At 49.1% G+C, this 14,466-nt stretch overlaps 1 protein-coding gene and 1 pseudogene across 4 annotated transcripts in view; one reads left to right on the forward strand and one right to left on the reverse strand.

Moving 5' to 3' along the window:
- The window catches only part of SH3PXD2A (SH3 and PX domains 2A), a 245,920-nt gene that overhangs the window by 45,205 nt on the left and 186,249 nt on the right, over window positions 1-14,466 (forward strand). For all 4 annotated transcript variants that reach the window (XM_005602262.4, XM_001497905.5, XM_005602263.4 and 1 more), the window contains exon 2: window positions 3,879-3,959. In XM_005602262.4, coding sequence (XP_005602319.1) covers window positions 3,879-3,959 — 81 coding nt within the window. The remainder of the gene's footprint in view (window positions 1-3,878; window positions 3,960-14,466) is intronic.
- On the reverse strand, window positions 10,524-11,035 carry LOC138915371 (large ribosomal subunit protein uL23 pseudogene; annotated as a pseudogene).

A 14,466-nucleotide genomic window follows, 5' to 3' on the forward strand; every position in this document is an offset into this window, starting at 1 on the left:
AGAAGGGAAGGCTGGGTTGGGGGGCCTCTGGCAAATCCCAGAGGTTTGGGAGAACCTGGGAATGGGGGTTCACTTCCCTACCCCCACACCTGAGTCACCTTCATGCTCACTCAGGCCATGGGAAGTGGGGTGCAAGATGCCAGCAGGAGTAATCCGTTGCCCAACAAGGAAAGAAATACGCTTTGAGGGGAAGCGTGGCCATGTCCTGGCTGGGTGGCTGTGGCTGACATGGGTCACAGGAGCAGCTCTCCATCACTCTGCCCTCCGGCTATTTCCCCAGAAGGCGTGTCTTAGGTGTGGTTTCGGGTCAAGGGTTAGACACTGATGACTCCCTATGACTTTTCAATTATTTTGAAGAGTAAAAGAGAAGGGACTTTTCCAAAAGGAGCATGCCCTGGCCAGGCTGGTTAGTCCTAGACTGGGGATTGAGAGGTCTGGGTTCCTGTCCCGGCCCTGTCACTCACAGGGTGAGCACACCTGCGATGATAACCAGGATAACACATCAGGTCCGGCAGCCCTGAAGGCTGTGCCCCTTGAATAGAAGAGGAGCCTGAGGGCCTGAGAGGCTGGGCTGAGGTCTCACAAACTGAGGTCTCCATAAGGAAGGTCCTGAGGGTGAACCCAGGTGTGGCAGACTCCAGAATCCATGCCTCTTTCTTGGCGAATCACCATCCTGGGTCCTAGGTTCTTCTTCAAAAGGAGAGGCCTCCCAGCTGCCAGAGGCTGTGAGCCTGTGATTAATTCTTCCTGGGAGGTGAAGAGAAGCCCCTAATTACTAGAGGATGGAGCATGGGTCATGTTAAGCCGCAGTTAAGCTCTTCCTCTGGGCCCCGCTTGGTTGGCCGGGGAGAAAGGCTGCTGTCTAATGGCCTGCTGGCGAGTGCAGGCTCTCTCGCCGGAGAGCAGGGTTACGTGGGGCCTCCTTACAGTGCATCTGCTGGGCAGGGGTCAGGCAGGCAGCACCTGGTCGTGCACAGCATCTGCTCCCCTCCTGGGACCTGCAGGATGGGGAGATGCAGGTGGGAGGGGGGATGTAGCCAGCAGGATTTGGGAATCAAGGAGCTGAGAGTCAGCAGGGGTGATGGGCTGGGTTATAACCCCTGTGAAAATCTCAGAGCATCCTGCCACAGTCCGTGAAGCCAATTGTGTATGAGGATTTCCTCTGCGTTCGTCTGCTTTTGCAGATTCCTAACCGTTGACTTCTGTCTGGGCCCCAAGTTCTGTCTCTTCTTGGTCTTGGGCTCTCAGAATTGACGTGGCTCCCCCATGTTCCTCTGGGCTCATCCCCTAAGCAAGGAGTGTACAGACTCCTCAGACCACCCTAAGCTTTATCAAAAAAGATGTCATCAGTCCTGATCAAGTTGTTTGGTTTAAATATCCACACTCCTAAATTCACGTGTAGGGAGATAGCCCAGTGTGGCTAAGAGTGTGGGGATTGGACTCAGCTAGACTTTCAAGTCCTTTGCTCTGTATTCTATTAACTGTGTGACCTTGGCCAAGTTACTTAGCTTCTCTGAACCTCGGGTTCAAACTGGGGATAATAATGGTAGCTACCTCATTGGGCTGAAGATTAAATGAGCTAATGCGTATGAATACTTTACACTGCGCTGGCATGTAGTAACCTTTACCTAAATGGTTTCTATAACTTATTGTATGAGGTATATGTTTACACATGATATAAAGCACAGCAGGTCCCTATCTATTTATTATAAGAATAGTCAATAGTTTACTTTGGGCTTGTGAGGATGGAGATGGCCTTTTACTTTATGTTCTTTCTTGTCAGGATCACGTAAAACATGTCATAAATACCCCATCTCGGGGTGGCAACACTCAGCTCTGTTTGTTTTGCTTTATGGCCCTCTCTTGGGTGCATTTCAGAACAAACACTCCACACTGCACGAGGCCAATGCTGTGACTTAGAAATCGGAGGGAGGAAGGGACTGGATCCTGAGCTCATTTCCTTGGCTGTTAACTGAGCAGCCAAACATGATACCACACATGCTTGCTATGGACTATGTTTGTGTCCCTCCAGACTCGTGTGCTGACATCCTGACCCCCAGTGTGATGGTATTTGAGGTGGGGCCTTTGGGAGGTAATTAGGTTTAGATGAGGTCATGAGGGTGGAGCCCCAGTGCTGAGATTGGTGCCCTTATCAGAAGAAGAGACTAGAGCCTTCTTGCTCCACCACGTGAGGACACAGCAAGAAGGCGGCCATCTGCAAGTCAGGAAGCAGGTTCTCCCCAGGAACCTTGATCTTGGACTTCCAGCCTCCATAACTGTGGGAAATAAATGTTTATGGTTTAAGCCACCCCGTCTATGGTATTTTGTTATGGCCACCCGAGCAGACTAAGACAGCCCTGCTCCAGCATCTGGTGAAGTCGGCCGGTCTGATGCTGAGGTGTCCAAAGGCTGCTTCTCTTTGCTAACATTCCTTCCTTCTCACAGTGGCTGAGACCTCTGGCTTTTCTGGCCATTTTGTTCTCACTGGCGGAATCCCCTAGACCTACTGAATCAGAATTGCTAGGCAGAGGCCCAGGAATCTGAACTTTTATGAAGCTTCCCAGGTGATTCGGATGGGCATCCTGGCAAGGGAACCACCGCTGTGGACCACAGCCACTCAGTCTCTTCTGAGGGAGGAAGGGAGGCAGAGGTCTCCCCCTGTCTCAGTGCTGTCTCTTAACCCCAGAGAGGCATAGCAGGCACCAGAGGGGAAGTTCAGCAGAATAGCCCTGAGCTTGTGTGCGGGGACTCCTCCCTCTAACCGAGGCCTCTCCTGGGAGGACGTGTCTTTGATGTGGGTTCAGGTAAAAGAGACAGAAACAGTGGGAACAGTAGGCCAGGTCGTGTGGGCAGAGGGCTTCCTCTCCTTCTCCAGCCAGCAGTCCCACCGGCCTCCTGGGCCAGGGAGGCTTACAGAGTGGCCTGCGATAGCAGACTCGGAGAGCCTGATTGAGCCCTGGGAACTGGGGTGACATTGGGAAGAGGGGCCTGAAATGCCTTCATTTCAGAAAAGTTTACAAATCTCCCATGTGCTGATGTCTCTCCTGCGAATCTGCCTCTCACCCAGAGGGTCGGTTTGCTTGGTCAACGGAGCGAAATAACTCCTGAGTACCTGCTCTATGCTAGGCCCTGAGTTCAGCCTTAGGGATACTGAGAGGAACCACACATCTCTGTAATGCTTGTGGTCTCCTGAAGGATTTTTCAGAGTGAGTTCTGAGGATCAACTGTGGCAAAATAACCTGGAATAGGCTTGTTAAAAATATAGATGCCTCGTCTTAACAAATGTACCCCTCTGGTGGGGGGATTGCTAATGGGCGAGGCCATGCCTGTGTGCGGGCAGGAGGCGTATGGGAACTGCCTGTGCTTTCTGCTCAATTTTGCTGTGAACCTAAGCTGCCCTATAAAAATAAAGTCTTTAAAAAATAAGTAGCCCAAACTCAGGTCTACTTCTGCAGAATTTCAGAGTCTGGGGCTCTGGCATCTGCAATTTTGGAAGGTCCTTTGCAGAATCTCATTCACTTTGAAGTTTGAGAACCAGTGGAAATTAGTTACTTAAATTTTTTTAACAACTCCCATTTTATGTTCATCGTATAAAATACATGTAAATGAAAAGAAGAAAATTAAAATCACTTGTAATCCTACCTGCCTAAGATAACCATCCTTAGCATTTTATTGAATGCTTCTCATGTGTGTGTGTGTTTAGACACATATGTGGTGCGTCCATAATAGTACCTGACATTGTGCTAGGCTGTGGGGACAGAGATGAGAAAAAGAATGGTCCTGGCCATGGAGCAGCCACAGTCTGGTTAAGTGATGCCTAGCACAGCTTGAAGCCCAGGCTTGGTCACTCACTCACTGCTCTTACCTTTTCCCCACAGGTATACATCATCAACGTGACCTGGTCGGACTCCACGTCCCAGACCATCTACCGGAGGTACAGCAAGTTTTTTGACCTGCAGGTGAGTTGGTCTGAGCCCAGATGGTACCCACTGCCACCCAGAGTGGCCTGAGCCTTTGATGGGCTTGCCTCTCTCATGTTCACCCTGTCAGAGCTCTCAGGGTTAGCGTCAAGGTTGGAGCAGAGGGACAGATGAGGGAACCTCAACGGTCTAGCTGGGCTTGGCTCACTCTTGCTATGCAGGCAGACACTTGGGGCTTTGTTGGCTTCCTCAGATGGTCTTAACAGTCATGCTTTGTCACCCTCCTCCGCCTGGGGGGTAGGAAACCAGGGTGGAGAGGTAGGAGGATAGCTGTGGGTGCTCTGTGCATGAGCAGACATGTGTCTATAAACATCCAGGGCGAGACACAAGCCACCACATCATTGCAAGCAAAGAAAAGTAAACACACAGAAAAGACCAAAACAGAAAATAAGCAATTTCTTGAGCAAGACGCAGACTGGGCATACCACTGTGTCTGTCTAACCGAATAAGGCTCTTGCTGCCCTGTTTGTACACGTATACGGTACGTGTTCTCTCTAATGTACATGGACGTGTGCACTGGGGAGATGGATCCCACCTCACCACTGCAGACACCTCCCTTGATGCCAAGTAATTTGGTTCAGCCTCTTTGGTTACAAGTGAGAGTTTTACACCCCTACTGGCTTAGAGAAAAAGCAAACTTGGTTAAGGAAGGATATAGCAGCAAAGCTTATGCAGTTGACCAGATGGTCAAAAGGGGAGTGAGGCAGTGGGCTCCAGGAATACCTGAAACCGGGGCTGCTCTCCCTCTGTCTTGTGTCTGCTTCCCTCTGGGCCCTGTCCTCAGCTTCCTGAGGAACTTGGCTGTCAGCAGCTCCTGAATTTCATATCTTGTGGTTCCCAACAGCAGAGAGACTGACTCCCATTTCCAAGTTGAAAAATCCCAGGGAAGACTAGATTGGCCTGACTTGAGTCAGGTGCTCTCTCTGACCAATCGGTGAGGCCCAGGGTCGAAGGTCATGTGGCACAGATGTGACCACTAGGGGGCTTACCCCTGTGCATCAGAGACAGGCACCAGGCAAGGCAGAATCATTGTGAGTTGGGCAGCAACCCCACCTGTACCAGGAAAGGAAAGCTAAGATGTTCTAGATTCTTCTTAGGGCCATGAGCCTGATTAGGCCAATAAAAACACAAGGAAGAGTCACCGACTCCTGGCCCTTACAACCAAGGTCCACTCCTTCCTTTGCAGGCTTTTGGTGGTGAGTCATCTTGGAGAGGCCAGGCCTGCATTTGCCCCCAAATACCTGATTTTATCCCATTGTCCTTGTTCCTCTACCTATGAGATAAGCCAAAAGTGAGCTAGCTTCCTGTATTACAAATCCTCTCTTAATCCAACAATGTGAGATTGAAAACCACTTCTGACCCTCCTGACTTCTTCCTCTTCCACCCTCATTTCCCGTCCGATCTCCTTAGGTCGGTCCAGTTTAACTGGTGGGATTTGCTGATACCTCGTCAATGGGTGTAGTGTGCTGGACAGGAAATGATAACTTATTTGGGGAGAGGGAACCCTGAAAGGACTCATTGATGAGCCGGGGGGGTCTGAGAGCCAGTGGAAACTCTCAAATCAGAGCTTTTCTTCCCCTCCTTTCCGTTCTGTTCCCCCACCCCCTCCCTAGTCACAGAATCTCACAAGAAAGGAATGCTGCTCCCGCACTTCTCCCTTGCCTGGAGGGCTCATTTCCTGTGTGTCTGGAGGGGACAGGCAGCATGGAGCAGCTTGTGTGGTGTGCTGGCCTTAGCCATGAACGTGGCCAGGTCTGTCCATGTGGGTCATCACCACCCTGAAGATGCAGTTCGGAAAGGAGTTGGGATGGTTCTGTGGAATTTAGCCTTTCAGCCAAGCGTAGCATCTTTATGAACCCACTTTACAGAACTCATGACATGATGACTTTTAGTGGCGTTTGTTTTGAAAAGCCTTTCTTATTTATCAGGGTCACTGATTTTAATATGGTGGCTCTCATAGAGGAGGAACAAATGGCATTGCTAACTCCATCTCTGATCACTGGTCGCCCTCAGAAGTCGCTCTCTGAGAGGCTATCTGAGACGGCAGCTTAGAGTTTAGGCACTGGGGATACATTGCCTGGGACTGGTTACTGGCTCTGTCACCTGGTAACTCTGGACAGGTTCCTTAACTTCTCGAGGCTCTGTGTTCTCATCTGTAGAATGAAGATTTTAATATTACCCACCCAGTAGGGTTGTTGGGAGGATTAAATGAGCGAGTCCACATTTTTCCTGATGTGATTGTCTAGTGAGTTAGCTGGTATCAGCAGGTGACAAGGACGCTGGGCTGTACATTGTAGGGGTCTGGGGGCTTAGCGCCCCATATCATGGGCTTGCTGTGTTGTTTCCTTCACTTGGCTGCACTCTGCTGAGGAGCTGCTCTGTGCCCAGGCCTGCGCCAGAGTGTTCAGAGTCTTGTGAGCCACAGGCTCTCCCTGGAGCTTGCCCTGGGGTCAGGACAGACGTGTGGGGAGCTGGGGTGTGGCCCACAAGGGGCTGCTCTCAGAGTCGTTTTGCTCCTCCCCTTTTTGGCTGAGCCCCACCTCGGAACCGAGGAAGTCCTGGGTTGCCTAAACCAGCCTCGGGGAAGCTGCTATGCTGGCTTCACCAACTCCTGGTTCTCGGCCTTCTGGAACCACAGACCCCTTTGTGAATCTGGTGGAACCCTCTCCCCAGAAAAAAAGCGTATGTGTACAATTTTACTTACAGTGTCAAGTATCACAGCCCCCTGTGAAGAACCGCTGAGCGACACCAGTTCGGATCATTAATCAGACTTTCAATCTTGTACTATTCAGGTCCCAGCTGGGGGTTTATTCGCAGTATTCAGATAATAGCGGTGGGCCTGGACGCCACTTTGAGGGACCCTCCCTCCCACAAGTTGGTTTCCCTGTCCCCAGTATGGGTCTCCCCATACCTTCCCCCTCTTATTTCTCCTTCTTCAAATGGTGTCTTTTGCTCTTGGTGGAGATCGGGTTACCACGAGGAGGCCGAGGAGGTCATGGGCTACCACTTCCCTACTGTAACCTGGGGAGTCGTGTGCAAAGAGATACCGAGCACTCCAGAGCCTCCCCTGGCCGTGGGCCCAGGGCCGTGGGGTATTTGAAGACCTAGTTTCACTTGGAATCACACAGGCACTTCCGGTGTCCCTCTCCCTCTGTGGGGCAAACCTGGAGATGGACAGCTGTGCCCTGCCCTTCACACTCCACAGCCTCAAGGCCAGGAAGCATTTGAAGGATGCTCTGTCATAGATCTTGGTTTTTCCAATTCTCTCCACTGCCACTTCCACATCAGCATAGTCCTCAGGCCCCCAACCCGTGTGCAAATTAAGATCTAAAGCAGAACATCACTCTAGGTTATCATCTTCAAAGCTTCTGCCGGGACTGCCTGCTCTGTATGTGGTGCTCCTGGAAGATCCTTGGGAATGAACAATCTCAGGCAACAGGGCCTGAGGGGGTGGCAGGCAGGCAGGGTGCAGGAGGGGGAGGACTTGTGCTCAGAGGAGAGCCAGTGTCGCTTTGATGTGAGCGTGGCATTAATGAGTTTCCTACAGGGTCCTTAGAGCTCTGGTGGAGCCTTGGGGAGCCAGCTGTTCATATCACTGGGGGAGGGAAACCACAGATAACCCGGTACCTGCCCATTCCACACTTATCTGAAGCCTTAGGACTGTCCAGAGCAGAACATTTATCTCCCTGCTCCCCTTTCTACCCCCACCACCCGTACTCCTCACTTACTGGCTACCTGCTGCTTTCAAAGCCCTCAGTTAGGGTCGCCAGATAAATATGAGATCTCCAGTCAACTTTGAATTTCAGATAACAGTGAATACTTTTTTTAGTATAAATATGTCCCAAATATTGCATGGGACACAGTTATATTTAAAAAGGTATTAATTGTTTATCTGAAATTTAAATTTTATCGTGTGTCCTGTATTTTTAGTTGCTAAATCTGGCGGTCTTACTCCAGCCGTGAGTGGTGAGGGTAGAGATATAAAGATGAACAGGCCAGGCTGACTCAGGGTTAGAGGGGCTAAACACATGTGCACTTTTGCAGGGCAGAAGTGGCACAAGCCGGGGAACACTAAGTTGAGAAGGACAAGGTCTCTTCCTTCCAGGAGTCCATGTCTAGTGGAGAAAGTAGACTTTTAAGCAATTAAGTCCACTATAGAGGAAATAAATACAAGACTGAGGTACAAACAATGTGCTATGAGATGAAGAGGTAAGAAAGAACATTCTTCTTGGGAGTGGCGAGCTAAGAAGATGCCCATATGGTTTTGATTGGTGATAGCAGATATAGCCACACATCCCCCCTCTAGTTTAGGGGAATTTGGTTGTTCTTTGAAAGTTATAGTTATCAGGGTAAAGTATGTCCTTAATTTATTTGTTAGTTTGTTCCTTCATTTATGCCTGCCTGCTCCTATCCATCCATCCATCAACCCACCCACCCACCCATAATCTATCCAATCTTAAGTACATGCCTTCTGTGTCCTAGGCAGTATGCCAGGCTCTGGGGATTTACTGATGAGCAAAAACAGATCTGGTTACTGCTTTTATGGGACGTATAGCTTAAGGAGGGAAGACAGATTTTAGTTAAAAAAAAAAAATATATATATATATATATTTTATAGGGAAATGTTATACTCGAGGATCAGAACAGGTTTCCCTGGAGAAGTGACTTTTATCTGACAGATCAATGAGTTATTTTGTCTTATTTTATTTTTGAGATCAGAGATCCTTTTGTGCTTCTAATGAAAGCAAGACTGTCTCCCCAGACAAATGCTTGAATGTGCATATACAACTCTAATAACCTTTTTGGTCATTCACACCCCCCCTGAAATCCTTCCAAAGGCACTAGGATAAAACCTTCTACTCTGCCCCAAACCTTCTTCTCTCCCTATATCTTCTGCCTTGAGCCTCAGACCCAGTGGTTCTGCCTCCTCCGCACACAAGGTGCTGCACAGGGAGCCCAGCCCCTCTTCCTTCCCACTGGGAAGCACCGGGGCTGGAGGCTTTCAACATGTACTGTCCAATGCAGAAACCACTAGCCACTTGTGGCTATTTACATTTAAGTTAATTAAAAATTTTAAAGATTAAATTTTTATAGTTAAGTTTAGTTGATTTTGAAAATTTAAATTAAATTTAATTTCTTGGTCATTGCAAGTGCTCAGTAGCCACAGTGGCTACTGGCTACGTACTGAGCAGACAGAGAACATTTCTGTCATCATGGAGAGTTCTATTGGACTGTGCTGCTTTAGACCACCTGGGACACACAGAGGCTTGATCTGGCTTCATGCCCATCCCAGTGTTCTGCCACCACCCAGTCCCTTCCCAGTTGCCCTCTGCAATCTTCTAGGGCCCCAGCAGCAAGAGGGAGACTATGTTCCACCATGATTTGCCCCATTGATAGAGCAATTCAATTCAACGGCTGTTCCAAACACCTCTTCTGGAAACCAGGTCAGTCACTAGAGCAAGCTTCTAAGGGTGTTTCAGGTGTCAAGTTGGGAACAGGGAGAGGAGAGGCTCTTGGTCTCCAAGTGGAAATTGATTTCTTCTAAAAATAATCCCCCGCTCAGCCCTATCTGAACAGGGAAGGGACCTGTCCCACAGGGAGCTGCCGGGACAAGCCTGGTGTTGAGGCCTGTTGGTTGTAAAGGGCTTGGATTACTTGGAGGTGCGGTTAAGCGGAGGAGGAGGAGGGTGAAGGGGCGCAGATGCTCCTAAGTTGCCTTCTCATTGGCGTTGGACCACATTTCCAGCCTCTGTAAATTTCCTTGCACAACCCCCTCACTGTCAAGTATCTCCCCAAGGCCCGGCCCCACCGAGGAAGGACCGGAAGGCCCTCTGAAGGCCCAGCTCCATCGAAGGTTGTTTCACAATCTGACCTACAAGGCGCTGGGCTGCCGTAATTGCTCTGCAAACATTGGCGCCATGGTGCTGCTCGCCCTTTAGTCTGAACTGCAGCCAGTAAGTGGGCAGGGTCAATATTTGATGAGAGCCGGGAGAGGCCCTTTAGCTTCCCCCATGCTGTTTGCAAGATAGAGTTAAGAAGTTTGTTCAGGTTTGCTCATTTGCTCTAAAGGACTTAACCTATTTTGAAGAGCTTTTATCTCTCTTCCTTAGTCATCTCTCCAGACTCTCCACCCACTTACCCCACCCAGGATCACACTCCCTTTCCAGCTCTCGAATAGCCAGGCTAATGATGGGTGAACAAAACTATAATCCCGAATCATTAATAACTGGCCTTGGAATGGATGTGTATGTGTGTGGGCGTGTTGTGTATTTGTCATGTCATTTGTGGGGAGCTTTAGAATCACTTCATTTTTAGAATGAAAAGAGTTCTGTTACAGTCCCTCACTTTGCAGGTAAACATCTGTGTTCATTTTTCTGTTCGTTAAATTTATACAAGCTTTAGTTTGGTTTGATGTCCAGAGCAGGCCTCAACTGAGGTCAGATTGGGGTGATCCTGGTGTCTGCCAGTGATCAACCTGAGAGTAGAAAAGGGGTGGGGGAGAAGTCTCTCCTGAAGGATCTTTTTTTTATGGTGAAAAAAATTTATATTTAGAAGTAGTGGACTGGATTCAGTTTAGATGACCCCAATTTTGTTGGCAACATCCAAAGCATCATAGTCAGGAGCCAGCAGAACATATGCCTTCTTCTCTCCATCAGGCCTGATCAGGGTGTTGACCTTGGCCACGTCAGTGTCACAGGGCTTCTTCACAGCCTGGTTGATCTGGTGCTTGTTGACCTTGACATCCTCAATGAACACAAGTGTGTATTGTCTTCTATCTTTGTGGCTGATTCGGTGGTCAGGGGCAACTTGATGGTGGCATGGTGGTCAAGTTGTTTCTCCTAGGGGCGATCTTCCCAGGATGTCTGGGCTGCCTTCCGAACCACAGTGTCTTGGGCTGTTGGAAGGTGGGTGGTATGCGTGCAGATCTTTTTTTTGTGGCTATGGATGCCTTTTAGCACTGCTTTCTTGGCCTTCAAAGACTTTGCTTTGGCTTGGGCTCTGGGAGGGGGTGGGGCTTCCTTCTTTGCTTTTGGCACCATCTTCGTGAAAAGCCGCAGGCTCTGTCTTTTAATCAGCGAGGCAAGCTCTGTGTTGTTTGAGATCATTGAACCTAGACTGAAGGCAAGGGGGCCAAAACCTGGGGAGGTAACATGCCAAATTCTAAGAACGCTTTTGTACCGAGGATTCTAGAGTGTACTGGTGCTTGGCGTGGCAGTTCTAACTCCAGCAGTGTGGTGAGCTGTGGATCATTGTGATTGCTCACATGCCCTGGACAGAGGAGAACATGGCCTTGACTGAGATCAATTTCCAGTCCCAGGAAGGCACAGAGAGCCTCGTGTTGTTTGCCATGGCAAAAATGGGAAACAACCTTGATGACCATCCGTAGGGGGTTGCCAGGTAAACTGGACTATTCTCGTCCCACTGTGTACAGCAGTCAGAACAAATGGGATTGATCTCAATTCAGTGGATGGATCACCAAGAAATGTTATTGAATGACCAATGCAAGTTTCAAAACAATATTTATTGTATGATAGCAATTATCCAAAAACAGCAACAGTAAAATGTATCTTTTGCAAGTACATATACAGCATAAGTATGTAAATATTTTTAAAAGATCTGAAAGGATGTGCTCCAAATTGGTAATAGAGTTATCTTTGGAAGACAGTTGGGGACATCAGTGGGACGAGGAGCTTGGTCAAAGAGGAACCTTAGCCTTATTTGTAATGTTTTACTTTTTTATAAAAAGAATATATTCATGTATTATTTGCAACATTAATAAAGACACCTATGGGGCCGGCCTGGTGGTGCAGTGGTTAAGTTTGCACATTCTGCTTCGGTGGCCCGGCGTTTGCCGATTCGGATCCCTGGTGCGGACATGACACCACTTGGCAAGCCAAGCTGCAGTAGGCGTCCCACGTATAAAGTAGAGGAAGATGGGCACAGATGTTAGCTCAGGGCCAGTCTTCCTCAGCAAAAAGAGGAAGATTGGCAGATGTTAGCTCAGGGCTAATTTTCCTCAAAAAAAAAAAAAAAAAGACGACACCTATGGTGGGAGGTAGGGAAAATGGGAGGTCTAAAATAAGCTATGTCTCTCATGGTCATTACAGTATTAAAAGCACATCTAACAAGAGAAAGAAAAGGAAAATAATTATTAAAATCACATTACCTCATATTTCCCGAGCCATCATTCTAGATCATTCCTTTGGAATGTGACTGATTATAATCCATTACAACAAACCCCAGGGACCTGTGCAAATTATCTTGTCAAACAGGGATCTCGTATTCAAATATTGTTTAAAGCACGTGAACTCTGTGTGGGGGCAAGAAGCACTTGGGCGGTGGTTCTTGTGTCATGAGGAAACACACTGAGAAGTGTGTGGTCATAGAGTCCAGTGTTTAAGGGGAGATACTCCAGGTCCAGGATGGTTGGGTTCCAGGACCAGCTCCAGCACCACTTACTAACCTTTAACCTCTCTGCACCTCAGTTTTCTCATCTGTATAATGGGGATAATAAAACACCTGCCTCATGGGGTAATGGTGAGAATGCAATGTGGCAATCCACGTAAGGACTGGCGTGGAGACTCTAGACAGGGCAGCTGCAACCTCACCAGTTATACCCCCAGAAACTTACCTGCAAGAGAAAATAGCTGGACATCCCCCCTCCGTCTGGAGGCAGAGGTTTCTTCCTCTGGCCCATTAGTACAGATTTCCCTTTCACCACGTGGCTCAGTCTGCCTCCAGGCAGGAGAAGCAGGTGGTGGTGGAAAGGGTTTGCCAGATAAACGCTTGACCTCCAAAGTGTCATTACCAACCTACCCTCCTCCCAGCAACACTGTTAGAAACACTGTTCTTTTAAAAAGTAATTCTTGGTCTGCAGTTTTCCCTTGCTCTTGGAAAGAGGCATCATTCAGATTCCTGATGGATGGAACTCTGGAGGAGTCGGGGTAGGGGGAGCCCTGTGGGGATTCCAGTGCCTCCTGGGAATTCTACGGCTGGCTTCCCCTCCCCCGGGAGCTGCTCCTGCTCTAACACTCCCTTCCATCTCACCCCTGTGGCCTGAGGGTGACCTCCAGCTTCCTCTCCATCTCCCCTGATTTCCCCTCTGGCAGGTTCTGCAGAGTATTAGGGTGGGAATGGGGGAGGGCTGCGTGGTGTCTATTCTCCAGGGCAGCCTGTTGGGAGGGGAAGGCCTGGTGGGCTAGTACCTTGAGGCTGGCTCAGGATGGGAAGCTGTTTACCGTTGAGTGGGCATCCAGGGTTACTTGGTACCTGGCTAGAACACACTCGAAGTTGGGTTTATTTTTTTCCCCTCTGAGCAGATGGAGTTTGTGAAAGGACGATGACCGCTCTTGTGCAGTTTCCCCAATCCAGTGGGTTTAGGAATAACCTATACAAGAAGTGCCTGGCAGGTCCAGAACAGATGGATAGAGGGGAGGGAGGAGGGGCATTGGCCATGGGGCAGAGTTTGTGGGGGAGGGCCTCTGCTCATCTGTGCATAAAGGGAAATAAGCCCCAAGGAAGGGAGCTCAGGGCCTGTGAACCACCTGCGGGCAGAGTCTCAGGATGCAGAGCAGGGAGGAACTTGTCTGACACTGATGCTGTCCAGAGTTGGGGAATACGCACCATGCCACGGGTGTGCTTGGGAATTCATCTTTTCCTGAACAGATGAGTACTCAGTCTGTTAGCATCTTTTTGGGTACCTGTGTGCTTTTGGCTAATGGCCTGTAGGTGATCCGGGCACATGGATTAGGCAGCCAGGGAGTTCCTAATGGACATAAGGCCCTGTTAGATGAGACCCCAGTTTGTGCACTGGAAAGTCAGGAGCCATCTCTGCCCTTTGTTGGTCACTCAGCCTCTTCCTGGGGCCAGGGTGGGATTTTCACACAGTGGGGGAGCCCCTGTGTAGACCTTGGGGAAAATTGTTAGAGAAGCTAGGATGCCCTCTGAGTATTAAACCTTAGCACGGTTCACTGGCTCTAAACTTCTGGATGAGTGTGTGAGTCTTGTGAGTGTGGGCACTGGGGGGCTTGGGGGCTGCCTGCTCCCCCAGTGACTATCCTGTAGGGCTGACGAGAATGTCTCTTTCAGGGCGAGAAATCAACTATGTGCAAGTGTCACAATGTGGGAGGTAGATGTTTGCCAACCAGCGTTAACTGTGTTCACTGGGGAATCGGGTGGAATTGTAGGTTTTACAATTGAAGACCCTTAGAGATCATGTGCCAGGGTGGTAAGTATCTGGCACTCATGCTGCCACTTGTCTGTCTCATGCCCACAATGGACATCATAAATTGATCGTAGCATGTTCCTGTCCTGTGCCAGTGGCAGACATTGTTTATTGATCACGAGTCCAGACATGGTCTCAGAATCTTTCTGAAAAAACAAAACCGAATTACTTAGGGAAGCCACTACCTATCAATTGGCAGTAACACCTTGAGATCAAACTCAGTGGCCACCCTCTGATGTAGTTCATTTCCTTTATTTGACA

This window comes from Equus caballus, chromosome 1 (genome assembly GCF_041296265.1).
Source record: "Equus caballus isolate H_3958 breed thoroughbred chromosome 1, TB-T2T, whole genome shotgun sequence".
In the NCBI taxonomy this organism is placed as follows: domain Eukaryota; kingdom Metazoa; phylum Chordata; class Mammalia; order Perissodactyla; family Equidae; genus Equus; species Equus caballus.